The sequence below is a fragment of the Nanorana parkeri genome, unplaced genomic scaffold (assembly GCF_000935625.1).
Source record: "Nanorana parkeri isolate BGI_ZX_2015 unplaced genomic scaffold, ASM93562v1 scaffold562, whole genome shotgun sequence".
NCBI lineage: Eukaryota > Metazoa > Chordata > Amphibia > Anura > Dicroglossidae > Nanorana > Nanorana parkeri.
Window position 1 is genome coordinate 761,967 of NW_017306830.1, and position 24,966 is coordinate 786,932.

Here is a 24,966-nt window from a genome sequence, read left to right on the forward strand (position 1 = left end):
GCTCCTATGATTTTCAGAACGATGGATGTTGGGCAGGAGGCTGCTGACAGGGCCACACACTGAGTGAATTTCAGCTGGTTTATCAAGTACTGGGTGAAATTTGCTCATGTGTACGGCCAGCTCTAGGTCTGGTAATTGGTTGCTCAGGCACCAAGCACAGCATTGTGGAAGTCAGGGCGGAGAGTCACGCGCCGCCTTTTTTAAGGAAGTGCCAGGTTTTTAGGGCTTCAGTGAATAAAAGGTGGCAGTAAAGTGCAAATATGTTGCTTTAACCTGATTGGGCAAAGTACAGGATTGCTTTAATATTGGAGACTTTGGGAGAGTTGGCCTCATGTTAATATCAAGGCTGCAGAGCTGATTGAGATTGGTTGAACTGACATTTGCATCACTACCACAGAAGACGAATGAAAGTCTTCTGAAACCGTCCTTATTTACATGTGTGCAGTCAGGCTTATAGAACCCTTTCCTGTGGTAAGGAAGGGGGCGGGCATGAGGACAGATTGGGATTTTCCTGACCACAAAGAGCACTAGTTGCTGTGCAATCCAGGGTTTAGTGAGAACCTGACTGCTTCTAGGTAGTATTCAGTTGTTGTATCGTAATGCTGGCCGTAAAATTTAGATGATGCCTGCATGATCCACTAAACCAGTTTAAAGCATGCGTATGTACAGTTCTCCCTGCCACTGGCCTTATTTCAGGAATGCAATATCCTTTATCGTATATTGGAATTCTAGCTAGGCTTAGCCTCCAGAGGTCAATCTGTGGGGGTGTGCTTCATTTGCAGTGTGTCAATAGACATCCCAGTGGCTACTTGAGGTTGATTTGATTAGACAATGATCCTTTAGCATCCAAGAGCTGACCATTGATTTTTACATTTTTTGGCAATAAGTGTCGCTGGTGAATTATTTCTGAACTCTTGTTCCTATGTACAGGCCTAGTGGGCCTTAGGCAAATTAAATTCTTAAATTTCATATTTAAGGTATCAAAGTTTAGCCATTCAATACAGGGAGTCTGCTTTTTACTTCATTAATGAACAATGACTGCCCAGATTTGTTTTTAATCCTCCTATACACTAAGTGGCCAGATTATTTATGACCACCTGACGTCTGTAGGCAAATTAGCTATAATTTTGCGCTGAAGTTGCTAGAGGGCCAGACCATTATAAATAGGGAAGCAGGTTGTTTACCACAACAGTAGAAGTGTTTTTTTTTTGAAGATATGGGTAAACAACGCGATTTAACAGCCTTTGAACGTGGGATGATTGTTGGCACTCGGAGCCATGGAGTGAGTATCAGCAAAACAGCAGAACGTGTTAAATGTTCAAGAGCAGCTGTTAAAGTGTTTAAAGACTGGACTGTCAGCCGAAAATCTGGGTCTGAACGTGCAAATTGTGGCCGTCAGCGACTAGTCAATGTTGGGGCAGAAAGAGTTACAAGACTAGTACAAGACAACAGAAGGGCAACAGTGCAGTGTCAGATTCCTCGCATCACCTTTTCAACATCTCTTAGATTCACGAGGCGGCCCAACGAAGTCATCTTGTGGAGTCATCTCGTGGCCCAACGAAGTACTGATGCGGTGGTCATAATAATCTGGTCACTCAGTGTATATACATCATATTGGGTGACCTCCCCTGGTCCAGAATTGTACTTCCTTTTGTTGGCTGGAAATATTTTTGTATTTTTTTTTTTTTTGTATAGCAAGGAATTGGTTAGGATTTCATACCTCAGAGTGTTCTTCACTGCATTGTATAATGAGCCGGTAGATAATAACTTGTCTACATAACAACAGAGATCAATGTTTTTCTGGCTTTATTATATAACAGAAGGTTCTGCTCTGTTGTATCCCTCCAGCAACTTCAGTGTGCACAGCAGACCAGTTCCGTTGCGGTACAGGCCGCTGCGTGCGCCTCGCCTGGAGGTGTGATGGCGAGGACGATTGCTCCGATAACAGTGACGAGAAGGGCTGTGAGAAGACTGGTGAGTAGGAAATGTCTGAGTGGGGTGAATAAAAGGGAGAGGAAGGGTTAGAGGAGAAGAATATACAAGGTCAAGCTATACTGCGAATGTTTTGAGTAAACTGTGGAAAATGTACAAGGGCAGGTTATATTTGGATGCCAGAGATAAGTTGAAGCTTGGGGCAATGTACAATGCCTAGTCATACTGAGAATGGGGGGGCTAGGTTAAAGGAAATCTGTACTGAGACGGATATGGAGGCTGCCATTACAACCAAAACCCATTCCTTGAACCTATATGCAATGGAAATTACCTATAAAGTGCTACTCAAATGGTACCCAGTGCCTAGTCGTGTTGCCCTCTGCTCCTGGTTGCTTCACAAATTCCATTCGAGGCTGTTCTGAACCAAGTTTATTTTTGCTCATCTCATGGACTTGCCCAATAGTACAAGAATTACTGTATGGGTCAACGTCAAGTGATTGCCAAAGCGTGATGGACTAGAACATTCAAGCTCTCTGATATGAAATCCAGACTTCAATGGACCTTTTTTCATGATGACTGCAAAACTCAGATTCTGTGGCCAAACTCGAGAAAATCTGTGATCCATGGATGACTAATTTTCTCCCTTTTTTATACATGGAGCGGTGGTTAGTAGGTCTTTAAGCTCATCCAATATAATCAAAGTAGATGGTCCTGGCTGACTCCAAGCCACTCAGCTCTTCCTACCCCACCTACCCAACAAACCTAATCCCACCAGCCATCATTTTCTTTTTTTCTTTCCCACTTTTTCAACTGCATTTGAGTCACATAGCAGCCACAGGATGATACTCCTTACTGTGCTCCTGATCACTTACATTGTCACTTACATTGCCTGTACCACCTTGTACTCTTCAAAATGTCAATAAAAATATTGAACAGGAAAATTTCTCACCCAGAATTACTATGCTCCAACATAGTTGGCTCCAACATCACTAACTGCATACTTGTTCCTAGTCGGTGACTCTGAAAACGCCACAACCAGGCAACTAGCATTTTCACAAGGTCTTCAGTAGTGTCAGCCCCCATGTTTTTCTCTGTATAGGCTTCTTTTAAACCGAGGTGAATAAATATACAGGACTGGGTCATATTAGGAATGTAAGCAATTGGGTTTAACACAGAAGGACAATACACAAATGGATGGCCATACAGAGCATGTAAGGAATTGGGATAAACTGGAGAGGGCGCTGCACAGGTCTAGGTCATTCAAAAACTAATGGGATGGGGTTAAACTGTGAAAGAGAATGTACAAAGCCTTGTAATATGGAAAATGTAAAGGTCCTTTTTCAGCGTAGGAGGAGAATGTACAAGTCTAGGGCATACTTAGACTGGGGGGGAATTAAGTTGAACTCGGGAGGAAAATATTCAAGGTCAGCGTATACTGAGAATGTAATGGATCAGGTTAAACTGAAAAGGAGAATATATTAAGCCAGGTCATACTGACAATTTGAGCTGGACAGCTTTGGTGAATAATAAGGCAGTAGCAACGTAAAGCCTACTTAGAACAGAAGGTATCCACATGTCTAAATCCATCACATATCCCAAAAATAAGAGGATTATTCCTCATTTCAAGACAATGGGTGGAACAATGTAAATCCTTTGGGGCATCTTTTATTACCCAACAGCCGGATTCACATCCATAACCTCTGGTGTATAGGGCAAACGCAGCCTAATATTCTTGAGCTATTTTTTCCAAATGCATACATCTGTTTCAGGCTTTTAGCCATCATTAGTGCAGTGTATGGAAACCATGAATTTAATGGATTAGGGTTTGGTACCCAATGCGATAAGTTGTAAGAGTGGGGGAGGTTAGGTGAGCTGTAAAAGGTCCGTGAGAGAGGTTATGTCAAACAGTGTGGAAGGGCTCTGGTTAAAAATAAGAGACGGTGAAAGGTCAGGTCAGATGAATAAAGCTAATGCAAGCAGTGTATTGGAAGCAGCAGCAGCTGAGAGGTCAGGCCAAACCCAGCTAATTCATACGAAGCACCATGTGAATGTGGGGATGGAATTATGAGGCTGAACAGGGAGATCATATCTATAATATAAGGGTTAAATTTGTGCATGCAAATGATGGCTGCCATAGAACAGATTGCTAATGTTTTTTTGTTTTTGATCGTTCACAGGGACCCCACAGTGTGCTCAGGACCAGTTCTTGTGCAGTAATGGCCGATGCATCGGACAGAGGAAACTGTGCAATGGAGTAAATGATTGCGGTGATGGCAGTGACGAGAGTCCACACCAAAACTGCCGTTAGTATTGCTGTACTATGCTATGCACAGCTCCTCACTCATTTTTTTTTTTTTTATGTTGACAACTGAGCTGTTTCACTGGTGGTGTGGCCTTATCACCCTAAAGCTGCCTTTTCCAAAAAAAAAAGATCTTCCGGCACATTTATAATGCACAACGTCATATTTAAAAATGTGCTTTCTGATCTTTTTTTTTTTTGCTTGGGGACTTTGAAGCAAGCAAATCCCTATTCATAGAAATGGGGTGGGGGTGGGGGGAAGGTTCAGGATAAGGATGAAACGGGTCACATTTAATATTGCAGCCTCCAGACTGGGCTCTTCATTTTATGAATCAAACCTTAATTGCAGGCGCAGTATGGAATATATACTGCCATATACTGTTGAGTGGTATCCTCTCACCGGTATAACTCTGCCCCCTTGTTAAAAATGGTGCAAGGAGCAAAGTGCAGTGACTTATAAGGACTAATCACAATTCACTTTATTAAAAATTAGATCATTGCATGATGGATGTCGGTTACTGTGGGTAGGGCACACTGTTCCTTGCATTGTTATTTAATAATCCCAAAACTGTTAAACATTTCTATACCCTCAGCCCTTCCCCAATATCTTGAAAGCATGTAAATTATTAGGCATCATTTTAGATGCTCTTTCACTTTGCCCTCCAGGACGTGACCAAGTTTTCCCCTGGCACCCCCACCCACTGATATACTTACTGTTCCCATGCTACCCCCACACTCTGTTTCTTTTGTGGTTGTTTGAGTCCAAATCCTGTGTAAGCTAATGGTTGATGACGAGGGTTGCCCCCTGGGAGAAAGGGGGGGGGGGGGTCGCATGTTCTGCTATACCCTAAAATACCAGGAATTTCCCAGGCCCTTGGACAGAGCATCACGGGAGCGTGATAATGAGTATGGAGGGTTCTTCTTTCAAGAGACCCTTTAGCCTTACCCTAAATGAGCACCGTGACCTTCTAATAAGGTGTTCTTTTAATAAGGGCTAAATGCAGTGACTTTGTCACCCATAACAGCCATTTAGATCTTGTAAAGATCAGAGACTGTTATGGATTTCGCACAGTGTCGTGGTGTCTTGCATTGCCTTACTACAGATATAACCCCATTATATTTTCTTTCATCAGGACCCCGGACTGGAGAGGAGAACTGCAACCACAACAATGGGGGCTGCGCCCAGAAGTGCCAGACAGTGCGGGGCCTGGTACAGTGCACATGTCAGACGGGATACAGGCTCATGGAAGATGGACGATCATGCCAAGGTGCCCATTTTAGGATTGCACAGATAATCCGAATGAATCTTAAGCATTAAAGGAAACCAGTTAAAAAAGGAATGTGGAGGCTGCTTTTGCTGACAGCTCCTGAAAATGTTTCTGGCGTCATGTTGACAATCTGACTTGTGAATCATTAAGTGAAACAGGTATGATCTGCATACTTGTTCCAAGTCAGCCATTCAAAGTACTGAAGTCAGAGCATTTTATCCAGACAATTATAGTTTTCCGAAGGTGGTTTGGCAACGGCAGCCCCTTATTTGTGTTATGACAGGTTCACTTTAAATGAGGGGGGCAATGGTCTCTCATTGTACTGTATCTATTGAGCAGCATCGCTGTCACACCAGGGCAGGAAGTGTTCTGGGACTACAGGGCACCTCTGCCTCTTCTCATTTCCCTAACCTTAGTGGAGATGTGTTCTGTAGTCTTTACATGTCCTGATAACCTTGGAGGAGACAACACTGTGTTCAGGATACAGGACAGCACTGGATTTCTGTCAGAATCAAAACAGTTTTTGTTTTTTTTTCTACCTATTGAACAGATATAACAAAACACTTTTATTGGTATACTTAACAGACCAAAAGGGACCAAATAAGATAAGTTAGTTTTGGAGTTTACAAGACAATGTCCTGTGATTTTTCACTCACTGTAGTATATGGGGCGCAGTGACCCTTTTAATGACTGTGTAATTCTCCCTTGCCCAGATGTAAACGAGTGTGCAGACGAGGGCTATTGCAGTCAGGGATGCAGCAACACGGAAGGGGGATTCCAGTGCTTTTGTGAGAACGGATACCAACTAAGACCAGACAAACGCAGCTGCAAAGCCTTGGGTAAGGATCTTACATTCTGTCATCCTGAAGTTCCATGCTGAAATTTTAATTATACTGTATTTATTATGGACCTTGCAATATGTGTTCTCCCCTAGGCCCAGAACCAGTCCTGCTGTTTGCCAATAGGATTGATATTCGCCAGGTGCTGCCACATCGCTCAGAGTACACGTTGCTCCTCAACAACTTAGAAAACGCCATCGCTTTGGATTTTCACCACCGTCACGAGCTGGTGTTTTGGTCTGACGTTACCCTGGACCGTATTATGAGCGCAAATCTGAACGGCAGCAATGTGGAAGAGGTGGTGTCTACCGGTCTTGAAAGTCCAGGTGTGTTGGATCAAGAAGTTGAAGATGGCTATAACCGTTTTTACAACACAAATGAGAGGATAAAGATGGTTCAGCATAGGCTATACCTTAAGCTGGCAGTGCACTAAGAAGCCAGAAAGATTTCTAACCTTATTCCTAAAGTGCACAGACAGTTGCCATCGCTATCATTTGTTTAGCGTGGTGCCAGGAGAAGGAAGAACACCCACAAGAGTCTCTTGATATATTTCTGCTCAATTGGAGGTTTTTCCATGACCAGTGTCCCTGGCATCCTGAGCATGATGGGAGGGGATCTTCATCCTCTCTCTCTCGCTTTTGCTGTAAAGGTCCCTCTTCCCTGCAGATGCTTTGTGGACTGCTACTACTGTAGGCCCTGTAAGGTACCTTTCGGAAGTGGTTGAAGGCAAATAGTCTACCTTGCCTTCCAATCAGGCACTCCATGCAGGTAGAAGAAGTCCTACATCGATACTTTCTCCAAGGTGTCTATTCCATAATTGGAGGGGCATGGCATGCATATGAAATTTGCAAACATTGGAGTGACGTTTTGTGTACCATGCAGTGCTGTTATGGAGCAGGTTGCTTCTACTGACTGCATGAGTTCACCTATAAATAAAGATGCTTAAGGCTCAATTTACTAAACTATACCAACTTCTGTTTCCCAAAAATGACTGTTATTCACAGCAATGATACCTTACAAAAAAGTCACAAGCCTGAAATAACACATACGCCACAGCTTTGTGAATTGAGGGTTTAGTCTTAAAAAAAATATTGCTGCATATTTGATGACTTCCGTTGGTCTTTCTTGTCTTATCCAGGTGGTCTGGCTATTGACTGGATCCATGATAAGCTCTTCTGGACAGACTCTGGTACCTCTCGTATTGAAGTTTCAAATCTAGATGGGTCTCATCGCAAAGTAATTCTGTGGGAAAACCTGGAGAAGCCCCGAGCCATAGCTCTAAACCCAATGGAAGGGTATGTTTGTACTGCATGATGTAAAAAAGTGAAGGATGTTGGGCAACCAGGATACATAGTGTTGCAACAGCTGCACGTTAATAGCTATAGTTCTAGTAGTATATCTTGACCGCTTTTATTGAAATATCTTAACAATCTAAAGTAGCAAAAAGCAAAACAAATCCAGCTGTGAGGGTCCTTATTGAAAAGGCTGCTTAGGTGTTAATACCTGGGATGTAAGGCTGGCCATAAATCATTCATTCATTACTAAAGATGCTCTGTTGTCTGTATAGAAATGATTCTTGCAATTAGGACTTCCAACCCCCTTCAATGTAGAGACACACTTGCTAGTTTAACTACATAATGTGACCTAGTTACTTTAACATTATTCTAAACTTACATTTTAAAAAGTCTGTTTTTGATAGTAAGCCAGGCAAGCTAGCATTTTCCAAAGCAGATCAGCAATGCCAAGTCAAATACCTTTTTAAATTGACAGATTTCCTTTAATGTGCTCTAGAACCGTGGTTCTCAACTGGTGTGTCGTGACCCCATGTTCAGTGGGTCGCCACATGCCTTCCACTGCACCAGATGAGAGTCTCCTCAGCCTCTCCTATAGCGCAACATGCAGCAGTTCTTGTGCTGAGTAGCCATTCAAAATATGCTGCCAGGTGCCAAGTGTCAGCTTGAGATGGGGTGGGCAGAGGGTATGGCCATGAGGGAGCTTCATCCATACAAGCATTGCTTACAGCTCCTTCGCATGACCGGAGAGACGTCACATTCTGGCCCCCGTCACCTCTACCGGGAGTGCAAGGGAGCTGTACTACCACACAATCGCACCTACTGTTTATTCAGGTGTGGGAGGTGTGTTGCGTCGCCATTCATTTAAATGGCACCCCAAACACACCTGTCTACAGTTTGATCGCAACAAGGGGTACCACAATGCTGCGCGTTCCAGTGCAGTGCGACTTGGGGTCGCGACCTAATGACCAAGGACAAATGTGGGTCCTGAGGTTACACAAATTGAGAACCACTGCTCCTAGAATATACAGGTAAATGAATGAATATTCATTTTGTGTTTCTCCAGCACCATCTACTGGACAGATTGGGGTAATACACCACGGATTGAATATTCTAGCATGGATGGGTCCAACAGGCGCGTCATTGCAGATACACATCTCTTCTGGCCCAATGGCCTGACTATTGACTATGCTGGTAGACGTATGTACTGGGTGGACGCCAAACACCATGTTATTGAAAGAGCCAATCTGGATGGATCTAATCGCAAAGCTGTGATAAGCCAAGGTAAGCTGAATTAATTAAATGATAATCAGCCCCACTTAATGAAACTGGAGAAAACCTAAATCTGTGTTGCCTAATGCAGATGCGTGGTTCATTTTTCAGCTTTCAGTAGATAAATGGCAGCTTATAACTTGGTTGCTGCCGGGTAAATGGCTACGTTTTTTGTTTCTGGTTCTGATAAGCTGTACAGTTCTTCTCTACATGACCCACTCTTCTCTCTCTTCTGTTCTGGCAGGTCTCCCCCACCCATTTGCAATCACTGTGTTTGAGGACAGCCTGTATTGGACTGACTGGCATACCAAAAGCATAAACAGTGCTAATAAATTCACCGGAAAAAACCAAGAGGTGATACGAAGCAAACTGCATTTTCCTATGGACATCCATACCCTGCATCCACAGAGGCAGCCAGTAGGTGAGATGGCCACATACGTTTATTCCTTTCCTTTTTTAATGTGTGTATATATTGCGTGTTCCATAAGCTGCACAAAGGGGGTGCTGAATTCTGTATATGGAAAATCTACTTGAAAATTGACTTGATCTTGAAGCTGCTGTTTACCTGTGTTGCGTTACAGGTGGGGTAGCTGTTAAATGGCCTCACCCCACACAGATATGTCAGTCTTTTCCATTATATATCTACTCTATGGGTTGGCTGTAGACATATTTTTTTTTCTATATATGCAGAGACAGTGAGTTCATAGTCAGTTTTATTGCATAAAGAATACCTATAGTCTATAGTAAAATGTTTTGGGGCAAATAAGAATAGTGGGTTATAAAGCTATTGAGGTCTGAGGGGTTGTTTTAAAACCCTTTTAAGAATATGGAATCCTTTTATTTTCCATAGTCTGGGCACAGGTAGAAATCAGGAAATCTCATTGATGCTTTGTAAATACAGGATAATGACCTTGTACATAATCTGTTCTATGAGAATTTTCTAATTTGCCAGCTGTTTAATCTTCTTTATCCTCATTCTCCATCAGGTAAAAACAGATGCGGCGTTGATAATGGAGGCTGTTCCCACCTTTGCCTCCCCAGTGGTAATGCATTTACTTGTGCTTGCCCTACTGGCTTCCGTAAGGCTGGACCCAAGAGCTGTGCCTTAAGTAAGTGCCTTTTTTTTCCTGTAGTGGTGGGGGTTGTCCCATGTGTATGTTATGAACTGGCATAGCAATACAGAGTATTGATTTATGTGACACATTATCAAATTGTATTCCACCCCATATTTGAACCATAGTTTATAGGCCACCAAAAATGTCAATTTGGCCATTTGAAAGTTGAAACTTGTCCAGATGTGGGCAACTCTTGGCCCTCCCAGCTGTTATGCAACTACAAGTCCCACGAAGGATTGTTAGACTGACCGTTACAGGCATAACCCGCAGAGGCACTTTGGGATTTCTAGTTAAAGTGCAGCTGGAAGGCCGGAGTTGCCCACCCATGGTCTTGCCCAAAGCAGCCAATTTTAGATTCTAGTTGTCGGGTTTCTTGTGCAGTTTTAAAAAGGAAGGTGACAGCTGGAATTGTATTGACTGCATAGGGAAGCATCCACTTTATTTTTTGTGTAGGCTGTATAAAGTATTTTTGAACCAAATAACTGTGCTACATAAAAATAAACAAGCCATGACTTTGCGGAATGAAATGCTGAATGTAAATGTTTGCTAGGGGTCACACTTTGACCAGACTGAATCAGACTGACTGTTTAGCTTCATAATACATAGGTGAATGGCAAGCACTCAGTAATCATTGTAATGACCCCCCGCCCCCAAAAAAACTCCTGCAATTACTCTTTGTGCCATTTTGAACCTGAAAGAATTAAGATGATGACCTTTGACCTTCGATCAGGTCTTGACAAGTTCCTGCTTTTTGCTCGAAGGACGGACATCCGGAGGATTAGCTTTGACACCAGTGACCTCTCCGATTTTGTCATCCCATTGTCTAATGTGCGCAGTGCTGTTGCACTGGATTGGGATTCTGCAGATGACTATATGTATTGGAGCGACACCACCTCAGACTCCATCAACCGTGCAAAGTCAGATGGCAGTGGGCAGGAGGTAAGAGAATGGGTGAAAAATAAAATTTTCTGTCCAAAATCAGTACCGAGCTCAATACTATTTAACTTGGCCTTTGAAAGGTTAATTCTGTTTGTCAAACACTGCAGAAGTTCCAGTTCTTACATTGTAGTTTGTCTTGTTGTTAAATAGTACTAAAGCTGCTCATATTTTACCTTAATGTATTCTCTGCATTAAGGTAAAAAATGCCCAGTACCTTTTTGTGTCCCTCAAGGGAGGATACTGAGGGCAGAGGAGCAATGGGCGTCTTCTGCTGTCAAACTGTTGGGAGCAGAGGAGGGGCATGGCCTGCCGCACGCTGTGTGGCTATTGATGCACATAGCTATTTGCGGGCACGGCCGGAATGAGCATGCGGGAGTGCCTCCACAGCATGGTGGAGGCACCCGTGCAGAGGGCGTGAGGGAGAGCAATGCGGGGACCCACTAAAGATTGGAGAATTGAAAAGTTGAAAAAAAACAAGCCACGGTTCTGCATCCCATGTAAGCCTCCCATGCATAAAAAAAAAAAAAGCTAAAGGTTGTTTAATATCACTATAACTAGCTATAAGAAAAGATGAGATGGGTTGCACACCATTGATCTAAGTGTACACCCTCCCAGATTTTTGCCATAGGTCAGAAATTGAGGTCCATAATGGAGCCATACTCTATTGACACCGGGTGTCAGATGCCAGACTGGGACGCGTCCTATGATCAACTGGCCAAGTACATCCAGGGAAAAAGCCAGTAGCACTCGACACATGGACAAGGAGTCCTTGTCTGGGACCTCCTCCTCTGCAGTGTTTCACCCACAAGGCTGGGCGTAATTGACTAATCCCAGTCTTGTGGGTGAAACACATCAAAGGAGTCAAATGGAGTTCCTTCGTCTTTCTTTCTTCCAAATGTTTCCCATATCGCACATCTCTCCAGCAGGGTTAGATATTATAAAGGTCACTGTAAGAGATAAACTACTGGTCTGCGAGTTCAGACAAAAGTGGCATGTAGTACTGGTGTGTGAAGAGTGCTGTAGAAATGGGGAGGCATGTCTCTTTAAGAGCCATAACAGGCTGGGCTTAATCTGGTTAATAAACTAGTATAGGGGCAAAAATAAATTGATAGAATGACACTTTGCATTTAAAAAAATGTAAGACATATTGGAAGTAAGTAGCAAGTAAAGAAGGAAACCCTTTTAAACTATAATAAAATAACATAAAATTTTTTATTTCTATCATTGTCACCAGGTCATCATTGACACCAGCTTGGAGAGTCCTGCAGGACTGGCTATAGATTGGGTTACACGGAAGCTATACTGGACAGATGCAGGTATTGTACTTGGTGCTTAATACTTTTGAACACTTTCTATTTTTATCTGCTGATCCTGCCCATAACAAACTACCTGTCCTAGGGTAACATCACTCGCTGTAGTGTATCTATGGAGGAACAGCATTGTCATCCTAGGGCTGCTCTCTTAGTCTGGGCTACAAATGCCTCCCTTCCTCATCTTCATAACCTGGGGAAGTTCTGTAATAAAGAAAAGTAACATGAAGGCTGATAACATTGACGCTGGATTGACTTTCGAGGTCAACTGGTGGTTTTCTGTACTGGCAAGAAATGCACTTAGAAGAAGAAATAAAACAAATGCAGCCACCACATCTAATGATTGATAAACTGCAACATATTACTTTTTTCTTGGGTTTAGATATGCATTATATGATTGCAAAGGGAAGCAAGACTTCACAGTTTTCCAAACCGGACCCATTATAGCTGGGACAAAATATTTAATAGGTTTATATGGATATTGAAGCAATTATGCCAGTGGTCTGTAATCATGTGAATTATTGTTCGACATGCTGATCAACCAGGAGATATTTTACATATTTTATAATTTGCGTCTGTTTTCTCTTTAGGGACAGATCGGATTGAAGTGTCCAATACTGATGGATCCATGCGCAGCGTGCTCATTTGGGAGAACCTGGACCGGCCTAGGGACATTGTGGTGGATCCTGTAGGAGGGTGAGGACAGTTTGGGTTTGCTGCTCCCAGTTTAATTGTCTTATCGAACCAAAGAGTTGTGTTCTTCCTCTTTAGTTTCTGAATTTATAAGATACAAACGCTTTTTTCCAATACAGATTCATGTACTGGACAGACTGGGGTGCCAATCCAAAGATAGAACGTGCTGGCATGGATGCCTCTGGACGTATGGTTATAATCTCCTCCAATCTCACTTGGCCCAATGGCTTGGCTATTGATTATGAAACGGAGAGGCTGTACTGGGCTGATGCTGGCATGAAAACCATAGAAACCGCCAAACTCGACGGTGCTGAACGAATGGTGAGAGACCACTTCACAACTTTGTGCCTTCAGTTCTATGTAAAGGGGCAATGCAAAATAATAGTTATTTGGATCTCCTAGGTGCTGATAGGTACAGATCTACCCCATCCCTTTGGTCTAACCTTATATGAAGACCGTATTTACTGGACAGACTGGCAGTCCAAAAGCATTGAGAGTGCAGATCGCAAGACTGGACTTGACCGCAAGGCGGTGCGAGAAAACTTGGAAAATCTGATGGATCTTCATGTCTTTCATAGACAGCGGATGCAAGGTATGCAACGGCTGCAAACTCTACATTCTCTACTTGGTACAAACCCAAAATCCAGATGAGTTGTATGTGGTTCTATATATTTTTTTTTTTTTCTTCCTGCACATAAAATAATGTTTGTGCACAGCTATATAGCTACGATGCGTATCCACTTTTGTGCAGCATCATAAGGTCAATCTTGTCCTCTTTTCACAGTTCGCTCTGCCTGTTCCAGCAATAATGGGGCCTGCAGCCATATTTGCCTTCTCTCTCCCCACCCAAAAGGACATAGCTGTGCCTGCCCTACTGGGGTAAATCTGCTTGGAGATGGCAGAACCTGCTCTTCAGGTACATTCAGTTCACTGGTCATTTTATATCTGCATTTTATTATCTCTGCAGTGGTGTAACCCGCCTCCCTGTTTTATCTTACACAACCAGGAATGGACCGTTTCCTTATTTTTGCTCGAAGAACTGATGTTCGCTCAGTGTCATTGGACATCCCATACTTTGCAGATGTTGTTGTCCCCATCAATGTGACCATGAAGAACACCATAGCGGTCAGTGTGGATTCCCTGGAGGGTAAGTAGGGTCTGAATGTAAAGGGTTACTTGTTCCAGAGTAGTTGTGGCTGACCTGCAGGCTTTTATTTGTTAGGGATCTACAAGATTCTGCATTTCCCAACCCATGCCTAACCTATAATGAGACAAAATACGTTTTTTACAAAGAATTCCAGCCATAAAGTGGACAGAAAGTGATAGGAAATCCAAACATTTTCAGTTGTCAATGGAGCAGGAGTTGGGGGAAATCTTCCACTGGGCACATGTACTATAAAAGCTTTTTAAGGTGGAATTTCCCTTTCTCTCTGGAGAGGTTTTATCTTTCTCCCTGTTGTTTCCAGAACAGTTAGTGAATGAAAATATCCCCAGTGGGACACCCGACAACAGCCAGCAAAATAAAAACTTGATAGGCGTTCTAACCATTCCTTACTCTATCCAAAATCTAAAAAAGAAGGCTGTAGCTGCAGAGAGATTTGTAAGAAATAAAATGTATGTTTAATTTATAAACAAATTTGTCCTGGCCTTCCTATGGCTTAAGTTTTATTTAAAGTTTAACTGCAGCTATGCTGAAAAATGGATTGTGCAGTGGGAGTCTCCCACACTGCAAGGAGTAATTGCTCGTTAAGCCTAGAGGTTGATGAATAAGGTGAAATACTTAATTCCTCTGCCAGCAGCCAGCCCTCTTCTTGGCTCTTTGGGGGTGGGCCATGGCGTCGGAGAGATGTGACCTGTTAAGCAGCAAAGAAAAGTAGTTTCAGGGAATTGGTCGTTCAGCACGGAGGAAGCCTGCTGCAGTAGGATATAAGGGAAGAATATCACCTTATTTTTATCCCATAAACAAAATTAAATGAGCAGTTAATCCATGCAGTGTGTTTTGGGGGGAGCACTGCAAGGTGAACTTTTCAGTATAGTTGGAGTCCCAAATATTCAGGGATTTCCAACGAATGTTGCTATTCTGGGAATAATTACTGGATCTCATGTTTGTGCTTTTTTCTTTTTACTCTGTCAGGTTTGGTGTATTGGGCCGACAGTACCCTTCGGAAAATTTGCAGAGCGAGTCTGGATGGTTCTAATTACCAGGACGTAATAACCACAGGTGAATAATCGGCCACTAAAAGTGCTGTATCTCAACTAGCTCTGCAAAGCTATGCAGCTTTCCTGTATCCTAGGATTTTATTTTATTTTTTGCTTGTGTTTGCATTATCACAGGCTTGGTGACCACCGACGGGCTGGCAGTTGATGCAATTGGCCGCAAACTTTTTTGGACAGACACTGGGACTAATCGAATCGAAGTAGGGAATCTGGATGGGTCCATGAGAAAGGTTCTGGTGTGGCAAAACCTGGGAAGCCCGCGAGCTATCGCTCTTTATCATGAAATGGGGTGAGCAATAGTTTATTGATGTAGGTGAAAGGGCATCCTTTCCCGTATCGCCTAAAGCTGGCCATACACTGATCTCTCAGCCCACGGGTTGAACGAGAAAAATAGAGCAGATTCCTCCAACACTTAGGAGTGTGTCGATCGAGGAATCCCGCTGCTTGCAACTGCTGCATTGTATTTCCCAGGGCGTTTTTTCCTTGATGGTGACAACAGTGGAACATGCCTGTGTAATTTGTCATCAAAGCCTTTTGTAGTCTCCATTTGGACATGTGCCAGGGTGATGATGCAGGAGAACAATTGGGAGATGGGCTTGAAGGTTGTCACCGTAGAACAGAAAGTACCTGAAGAAGATACAACTGGCATAGTTTTTGCCCTTTCCAAGATTATAGGTGGTCTGTTGGTCTTACCTAAGGCTCCCCAAAACCCCAGCCTCTTCATATACCATTGTACCATTCTAGCCAGGTGGGACTTAAATTGAACATGGGCAGGTCTGAAACACAACATATAAAAACTTTCATCACTGAAATAACCAAGAACCTTGTGTACTAGTGTAACTTCCACTACTAAATGACAGGTGCTTCCACCAGATATAATGAGGAAACGCCCACACCTAAACTGTTCCTTTCTTTTAGGTACATGTACTGGTCAGACTGGGGAGAGAATGCCAAGCTGGAGAGAGCCGGAATGGATGGCTCTGACCGTAAAGTTCTGATAAGCATGAATCTTGGTTGGCCCAATGGACTTGCGGTGGATAAAGCGGGTTCTCAGCTGTTGTGGGCAGATGCACATACAGAGGTAATGTTGGAATTAAATGTACACTATGCATTCTGTGTATGGGAAATAGTTTTGGGCTTATGAATGGGAAGCCACCTTTTTATCTCTGCAGGAGCTAATTGGTTGGGTACCATTCTCCCCCATCTGGCATGTCATTTCAGTCTTCCTGTTTGATGTACAGTGGTAGATCACTACCCTATATCTTTTTTTTCTTTTTCTATCATGAGAATAGAAATCCCTGATATGTCCTCTTCATGTCTGATGTTCTTCTATATATTCCAGCCACTATTTTGTCTGATATCATGTTTCTCCTCTCCTATTCTATAGAGAATAGAGGCATCTGACCTAATGGGAAGAAACAGGAGGATCTTGGTGTCTCCTGTGCAACATCCGTATGGTCTGACCCTTCTCGACGCACATATATACTGGACAGACTGGCAGACCCGCAAAATCCAGAGGGCGGACAAAGACACTGGGGCAAATGTCATAGTGGTCAGGGACAACCTTCCCGGTCTCATGGACATTCAGGCTGTAGATAGGACTCATGCTCTTGGTAAGTACTACCCGTGCAGACTAGAATAACTTCCAAGCCTTTTTTCCTACCTGTTCATTTAAACTTTGTGTGGCAAATGAAAAATGTATGAACATTCAAATTGTATCTAATCAGGAAAACCTTTGTAATATTTAGCAATTTGACGGACACAATTCTGGCCTTTTGAAAGATTGTAGATCGCTTGGCTGAATGCACCCATCTACATTTCAGTTGTGTGTGGGGGTAGAAAAGATTGCAACTGATTAGATGAAACTAGGATTAGCCACGGTTTAAAATGTATTTTCTTTCCCCATTGTTTGCTGTTCACAGCAGATAAATAAGTGCACCTCCTGGTCATAGAACATTCTCCTTTCATTTCACGTCTATGTGGATATTGGTATAAATAAGTGGGGAAAAATGATTTTGTTTATTTCTTAACTCAAAGAACATTACAACATTAATGGCAGCAAAGAACACTGACAACATCAGGAATTATACTTTGCGACCCCTTGCATCATTGGAGGACTTGACAGTAGGCATATGCATTGGCTTGGTGCAAACCATGTTCACCCAAGCCCTAGTGACATATCACCTCTGCTGGCCCAAACAGCTGCAGCCAGGACATCTACTGCCCGACAGCTACACGTGACAAAAAAGGGGCAGGAAATGCTCCAGCCACAGCTAAATGGGGGGGGGGGCAGGGGGATGTCGCTGACAATTTTATGCGGGCTTGGCTGCACTCAGTTCAAACCAAGTCCACATACATCCCTAATTAGCAGTGACGTAGGGGTCAAGGGAAGGGGGACACTGACACCCAACAATCTCAGAAGTCTGCAGTGCTAGAACAGACAAGTAAGAAAAACTGGCCTCCCAGGAGGCAAATATACACGGTCTTCTATCACAGCAGAGAAGAGCAATAAAATCTTTAGCGCTATCCGGGTAACCAGCAAAAAGTATGGAGGCACGTGGGACTAGAAAAGGCCTTTTAATAAAAGCAAACCACTAAAACTACTATCACTGGAAGGTTGAAGCACAGAAACTCCCTCGCCGAACACTCTTCCTTCCCACAGTTGTTTTTTGAAAGAGTTACAGATGTTGTTTTTTTTAGAAGGAGGCTGTATTTTCAGAATTACAGTAATACCTTGGTTTACAAGTAACTTGGTTTGAGAGCGTTTTGCAAGACAAGCAAACATTTCTGAAAAATGTTGCCTTGATATACAAGCACTGTCTTGCAATAAGAGCAAAATTTTGTAGAAAAGCACCACCCGAATAAGGCTGTAACAGTGCGAGCGATGAGTCTGTTTATGGACAATGCAACGTCACATTGGATAGATTCCTTGTTAAGGTTTCACAAAATGAAAAAGATTCCATTGAGTCAAGGGATAGCAGTGATTCTGTTAGTGATAGTGAAAGTTGTCCTACACAATAATCCATCTCTCTCTCGTCCCCCTCACACCAGCCACGAAGGTACCGGTAATTGGTTTATTTTTCTTTATATTTTGTACAGTATTATAGTACAGTACAGTATTGTAATCATTGTTATATGAATATTTTTGGGTTGTGGAACGAATCATCTGAATTTCCATTATTTCCTATGGGGAAATTCGCTTTGCTATACAACCGCTTTGGATTACAAGCATGCTTCCGGAACGAATTATGCTCGTAAACCAAGGTATCACTGTACAAATGCTTTTTATTGGTATCACCTTATGTATGAAGTCTTGTGAATATGCTTTGAGCTTCCTTTCCTTTGCCTGTTAGGATTCAACAAGTGTGGCAACAACAATGGCGGCTGCTCCCATCTGTGCCTGCCAAACCCCGTCAGTTACTCCTGCGCCTGCCCCACCGGCATCCTCCTGAAAGAGGATGGCAGGACTTGTGACCCGTCTCCTGACACATATCTGCTGTTCTCCAGTCGTGACTCCATTCGCAGAATATCCCTGGACACAGATGACTATACAGATGTCTACGTGCCCATTAAGGAGCTCAACAATGTCATCTCTTTGGACTACGACAGCGTGGAAAGCAAAATCTACTACACTGATGTTTTTCTGGATGTGATCAGGTGCGGATCTGATGAGGCAAAGGGGGTATATATATAATAACCAGTTCTGCAAGAAATCCGTGGGACTCTAATGCTCCCCTTTTTCAAAAGGCTAGTTGCCTGGTGGTCTTAATTGCATTTAGAGTCTTTGGATCAAGCAAGCAGATCAGAAAACTTTTAGAGTTGGTGTAACTTAACCCAAAGACAAAAATGTAATATAATGCATATAATCAGTCCTTCGATGTGGCGGCTACATTAGTTTTAATGTTTTAGGCCAAGAACATTTTTAGCAATTACATAAAGTATCTGTTGATGTTCCAGGAATGCCGTATCCTTGTTCACTTCCTCCTGAGAAACAAAACTATCTTTTTATTTGTGTGAACTACTAATCCAATCAGCCTATGTGACAACCAATGGCTGTTCCATACATTTAAGTACAGCGAGTGAGTGGAGTCACCATAAGACAGGAAGTTTGTTATCCGTCAGTTATCCAGATGAAAATAAAGGGGGAAAAAAAAAACCTGTAAGATTGGACACTAATGCAGCCACCAAATTTAAGGACTGGTAAGCTGCAATACATACCACTTCTTCTTTTTTTTTTTTTTTTCTGTCTTTTGGGTTTAGATACACTTTTAAATCAAAACCCTTTGTATACTTTTTATGGTTGGTGACTTGCATAGTACTAAAGCCACTGGATCAAAATGACAGCCGGTGGTCTAGCATTTTCAGAAATCTTTAGTACCTACATATGTCTTTTATATTGGCCTTCTGTGTTCATCTAATAGTGTTCAGAACGGTAGTAATGACAGCACTTTGAGTCACTATAACTTTGCTGGATGTTGTCATTCTAACACTGGAAGCATGTGTACAGGAAAGGAGAGCACAGCGACCTCGTCACTGTGCTGTTGCTGCTCCATTTATCCAGTCAACTGGCTGGGATGGGTCTTTGACAAAGCCACTTTGCCTAACTACATTGTTGTCTGCTGTGTTCTCTGGCAGGTATGCCAGGATCAGGAAAAGCAATTGCCCAAAAGGTGTTTCTAGCTGTTTGCCTGTAGTCCAGTTTTAAAGGATTTTAATAACCTTCGTTGATATTTATGTGCATGCATGGGAGCCTGTGATAGCTGGAAATATTTAAAGCTCAACTCCAATCAAAACCTTTTATATGCACAGTTAAAATACTTGTATGGCAACTGTTGTACCAACAATAGGATTTGCATTTTTCTCCATTCTGTCCTGAGATTTTTTTAGAACCCCACCAGCCTTGTGCAGCCAAGAAGCTGACACCACTTTCTCTGTTACGATTAGAGCATACAATGTTGACATCTCTCTGCCCCTAGCCTGTTGATTGAACAGTGAAGGAGCAGCAGCAGACTGATGAAGTCTTCCTTCTACTCCCTTCTATTAGCTCTTTCCTTTTCAGCATATTTTATATGCAGCACACCTGGCTCCCAATGCTGCCCCTCCCTCTGTCTGATTGCTGCTGCACAGGAGGTTAAGAGGCTGAAATTAAGTCAAATTTGGTTTATTTTCACTAGTTACATTCATGGTTCAATCAAAGCTTATTGAACAAAAAGACAAAAGTATATACAGTATATGGGAGCAGAGAAGAAACACAAGTACAGGTATGGCTATCCAGAGCAAAATTGAGCATAAATGATCATATGCATATCCTGGATCTAACAGACTTATAATACAGAAATATTGTACTTGAGAAGTAGTAAGCGGGGATCATATAAATTACCAGAGATTCGAAGTTGAACTGAAAAGGGTCCCTGGAATACCCTTGCAACCCCTTCTATAGATATGCAAAAGGAAAAGGGTGCAAGAAAGGGTACGAGAGCAGAGGTTTGCTCGGGAGTAGTGTGAAGATGGTGGAATGCTTCAGTGGAAATGGGACAATAAAAGGAGATGAAACCAATTGAAAGTCTGCGTTAGAGTGAGCTAGAGGACAAAGTGCAGCCATATCGACTACAAGCAAAGAAATTTAGTGTCCGATTCCAATGTGAGCAACTTCTCTATTCTCATAATATCATACATAGTAGATACCCAATTGGCAAGATGATGGACTACTCTATTTCCATTGGAGGGGTATCATCTGCCTCGCAGCTACAAAAAAGGAATCTAAGTAAGGAGGTTTTATGATGAGTCCAAGAACCCGGGAAAACAGACAATAGAGTGATCTCAGGGGAAGGACTAAAACTTCTATATAAAATTAATTGTAAATATTAAAAATCTGAGTCCCAACGTTTTGGATATGTGGACATTCCCAACAAATTTGGAAATATGACCCCTTTGCTGTCCCACTACACTAGTTACATTTAAACAAAAATACATGTCCTGGTATATGAAAGAATACAGAGCTTCAGTAATGAGAATCTTTTAGATCTGCCTGGCATTGAACTGTATAGGGATGGGAGGGATGGCCCTGCACACAGCCACCTTTTCTGTCAAATAATCCCAGGGGAAAATGCCAACTGGCACTGGTGAGCCTTCTTTTAGGCTAAAAATCCTCCTTTCCTGTACAGGTACTTTTGTATTGATTTTTGTGAAAGGTTTCAGCAGATCCTTTTTATGAAGATACACTTCGTTGTAGGTTTACCATTTTTCCTCCTATATGCCTCAGAAAACAGGTGAGGTGTTTGTTGCTTAATATCTCCTCTGCCTTTTTTTAGAAGGGTGAGCCTCGATGGCACTGGCATGGAGACCATCATCGGTGAAGGGTTGAAGACAACAGATGGGTTGGCTGTAGACTGGGTAGCCAGAAATTTGTACTGGACTGACACTGGGGCGAACACGATTGAGGTGTCCCGCGTGGATGGGAGATATCGGAAGGTGCTCATTAATAACAGCCTGGACGAGCCTCGCGCCATTGCAGTTTTTCCAAGGAAAGGGTGAGAATAAAACTCATTTTGTGAATTCAGATTTCCTACTGCTTGTGCCCATTATGGCATATTTGTCAAGTTGAGGTATATAATTGGTTCTTAACCAATGATATTTGTATTGCATTGAAACTTTTGGTCCTTTAAAGCCCAACACCAATTAAAAATGTTTGTTGTAGACCCGGGGAAAAAGTAAATACTTTGAACCTTTTGGCTGCTACCCTGTTGGGGTGTTTTCGCCTCAATTTCTGTCCCTCTGGTAGCCTGAGACAGCAGGACAGGAAAAGAGGGTTGCAGTTGTCACCAGGACACAATTACATCTGAAAAACATAGTGACACAGTCCGTCCCAATACATCTAGTATTCTTTATAACTGACCTTTCTGACAAGAATGTCATGCATTTCTATAGAGAGGCCATCTTATATCTAAACCAAGGGGCAGTGTTGATTTGGCTTTTTTTGCGTCAGAACTGCTTCTCTTACCATACAAGTCAATTGAAATGCAAACATAACTTGATGCAGCTTAGGAGGTCAATGGCAGGTCAGCAGGAGGTCAAATGCACATGTCCATAAACTATATAGCATCTCAAACTAAACTGAAATGCAAGTGCAGAAGCTAGCTGCATTTGCCCATGGACACAAGCCCTAATTTTATTCTCTTTACAGTTACCTGTTTTGGACAGACTGGGGCCACGTAGCCAAAATAGAGAGGTCTCACTTGGATGGTTCTGATCGCAAGGTCATCATTAATACGGATCTTGGGTGGCCTAACGGATTGACGTTAGACTATGATACTCGCAGGTCAGTGCGCCCATATGCAACTGTTCATGTGCAGTGAGTGAGTTTCATTGATATGTCTATAAACATCAGTGTTGTCTTCTCTTCCCACAGAATCTACTGGGTAGATGCTCACTTGGATCGTATAGAGAATGCAGACCTAAATGGTAGGACCCGTCAGATCCTTGTTAGCCAAATCTCCCACCCCTTCGCTCTTACACAGGTGAGAATTCTTGATAATGGTTTTACTCATAAATATAAATGAAAGATGAATGGCCTTTTGCTTCTTGCAACTAAGCATCAGGAAAACTGCAAAGTGCGCCATTGTTAAACATGTAAAGGGAGCGGTCTTTACACAGCTCTGCCACGCAATACAGCTAGCCTGTTGACCTGAATTTTCTCTACTGTAGTTAAGCAATGCAGCTCCTTAATCTCCCTGCCCCCATCCTGTGATTGGACAGTGAAGGAGCAACAATAGGCTGATGAGGTCATCTCTTTGCTCTCTCATGTGAATGTAGCACAACCTGATTGGCCCCAAGCACTGCCATTTTCCTCTTCTAGTCTGGGTGCTGCATTTTACATGGGGGCTAAAATTAAGTCAAAATCAGGTATTCATACTAGTTGCAAAAAAATACATTTTTATTTTTTTTAAATAAATGCATAACAGGCATTCAGTGGCATTTTTTTTTATATCTGGAATTTATCTTTAAGGAATTTGTTATTTGATAATGGTGAATAGATCAGTGAACCAGATAATGGTTGATCAACTGCACTCCAAGTAGATTGAGCACACAGTGCTTCACTTCTTGATAAAAGTTTTATTCAAACTAGATGTGGTTCAGTTACATCATTGACCCAGTAAAATTTAGATTATTGAAGGATTTGTAATCATTTTTCGCTTCTTGTTTTTAACAGGAAGGACGCTGGATATATTGGACTGATTGGCAAACCAAGTCTGTTCAGAGGGTGGACAAATACTCTGGGAGGAGCCAGGAAACCATATTGGGCAATATGGAGGGGCTGATGGACATCATTGTTGTATCTCCTATGCGACAGTCAGGTAATCAGTTCTCCTTCTCTGCTTATCCTGTGTATCTGGTAATTTGGGTTATTTTTCTCGATGACTAAGAGAAGAGGTCTCATGCTATATCTGGAACTCTTTGTCTACCTTGCAGGTAGCAATCCCTGTGCAGTTAATAATGGCGGCTGTTCCCACCTGTGCTTTGCCCGAAGTTATGATTTTGTGTGTGCCTGCCCAGATGACTTGGAAACTGAGCTCTGCTCTACAAGTGAGTGGTCATTCTCTGCTCCTCCTTAAATTTAAATAGTTTTGGGTCATTTTGTACTTTTTTTAAACGGATCTTTCAAATAGTTTATAGTTCATATAAAATCTTGATTTGACAAATATTTAAGATCCAGTATACGTATGAGGTTTCTGAAGAGCAGAATCTGTTTGCCTTCAGACTGTCTCCAATGAAGTCTTTTTGGCCATCTGAACATATTAGGCAAGGAGGAGGACGAGTTACTCCTAACTTAACCTGAACTTGAGTTGCTGACAGTCTTTCCTCTTCTTCCTTTCTGTTCAGTTCCTGGATTTTCACCTTCAGCTCCATTTCCAACAAATGATAGTGAAAAGATTTCTGGACCTTTCAATCCTGATACCCAGAGCGAGCGAGGGGAAAGCACCCCTGGAGTGACAGTAGGAAGGTAGGCATAAGCCAAGGCTGGCTGGTATTTGATGCTTCTCAAGGAAATGTATGTACCTGTGTGCTAACTTTTACCATCATTTGCTTCGTAGCTGCTCAGATGAAGAGGCATTAAGAGGACTCTGTACCCCGTTCGGGGCTGTGCCGGCCAGTGCAGGTAAAGAAGCAAGCTTGTATATTAATAGCTGTTATATTTGGGTTTGTAAATCCATTAAGAGTTCCAAATGAACAGCAGGATCATTGAGTTGTAGACACCAATAAAAGCTAATCTGTGGGCAAAGTAATAACACTGTAAATCTGGCTATTCATCTAACAAAAATAGTATTTTTACATATAGGTATTGCAAGTTCCTAATTATGTCTTTATCACAGCCTCTGGTGTGGTAGGTCACCACTCTACGTCAACCAGGCTGTACTGCATTGTACAGTATTGTCACTCCCTTCCTAATCATTGAGGGAAGAGCAGAGAAATCCTGCTCCTCATTGTCCAGTCTGTAGGGTGGTGACCAAGCTATATAGCTTAGCTGCAGTACAGAAAAATAAGGTAACTTTTCCATGGAACAGCGTTGTCTAGATCAGTGGTTCTCAACCAGTGTAACCTTAGGACCCACATTTGTCCTTGGTCATTAAGTTGCGACCCAAGTGTCTCAGTGCAATGGAACACGCGGCATTAAGGGAACTGTGTTTTCCGGTGCGGGCAATTGAACTGTGGGGGTGAGGTGCATTTGGGATGCCATTCAAATGAATGGTAATGCAACACACCTCCAAATACTAGAATGCGTAGTAGGTGT

At 42.5% G+C, this 24,966-nt stretch overlaps 1 protein-coding gene across 2 annotated transcripts in view; it reads left to right on the forward strand.

Annotated features, from left to right (window-relative positions):
* LRP4 (LDL receptor related protein 4) overlaps positions 1–24,966 on the forward strand; it is a 76,461-nt gene that overhangs the window by 41,826 nt on the left and 9,669 nt on the right. For both annotated transcript variants that reach the window (XM_018562149.1, XM_018562150.1), the window contains exons 8-35: positions 1,849–1,974; positions 4,110–4,235; positions 5,365–5,499; positions 6,213–6,338; positions 6,434–6,664; positions 7,477–7,633; positions 8,697–8,914; positions 9,147–9,323; positions 9,889–10,011; positions 10,748–10,956; positions 12,191–12,272; positions 12,857–12,962; positions 13,079–13,280; positions 13,362–13,551; positions 13,744–13,875; positions 13,966–14,106; positions 15,094–15,180; positions 15,294–15,465; positions 16,095–16,257; positions 16,564–16,789; positions 18,530–18,833; positions 21,488–21,706; positions 22,360–22,494; positions 22,585–22,693; positions 23,386–23,530; positions 23,646–23,759; positions 24,057–24,177; positions 24,269–24,333. In XM_018562149.1, the coding sequence (XP_018417651.1) occupies positions 1,849–1,974; positions 4,110–4,235; positions 5,365–5,499; positions 6,213–6,338; positions 6,434–6,664; positions 7,477–7,633; positions 8,697–8,914; positions 9,147–9,323; positions 9,889–10,011; positions 10,748–10,956; positions 12,191–12,272; positions 12,857–12,962; positions 13,079–13,280; positions 13,362–13,551; positions 13,744–13,875; positions 13,966–14,106; positions 15,094–15,180; positions 15,294–15,465; positions 16,095–16,257; positions 16,564–16,789; positions 18,530–18,833; positions 21,488–21,706; positions 22,360–22,494; positions 22,585–22,693; positions 23,386–23,530; positions 23,646–23,759; positions 24,057–24,177; positions 24,269–24,333 (4,341 nt within the window). The remainder of the gene's footprint in view (positions 1–1,848; positions 1,975–4,109; positions 4,236–5,364; positions 5,500–6,212; positions 6,339–6,433; positions 6,665–7,476; positions 7,634–8,696; positions 8,915–9,146; positions 9,324–9,888; positions 10,012–10,747; positions 10,957–12,190; positions 12,273–12,856; positions 12,963–13,078; positions 13,281–13,361; positions 13,552–13,743; positions 13,876–13,965; positions 14,107–15,093; positions 15,181–15,293; positions 15,466–16,094; positions 16,258–16,563; positions 16,790–18,529; positions 18,834–21,487; positions 21,707–22,359; positions 22,495–22,584; positions 22,694–23,385; positions 23,531–23,645; positions 23,760–24,056; positions 24,178–24,268; positions 24,334–24,966) is intronic.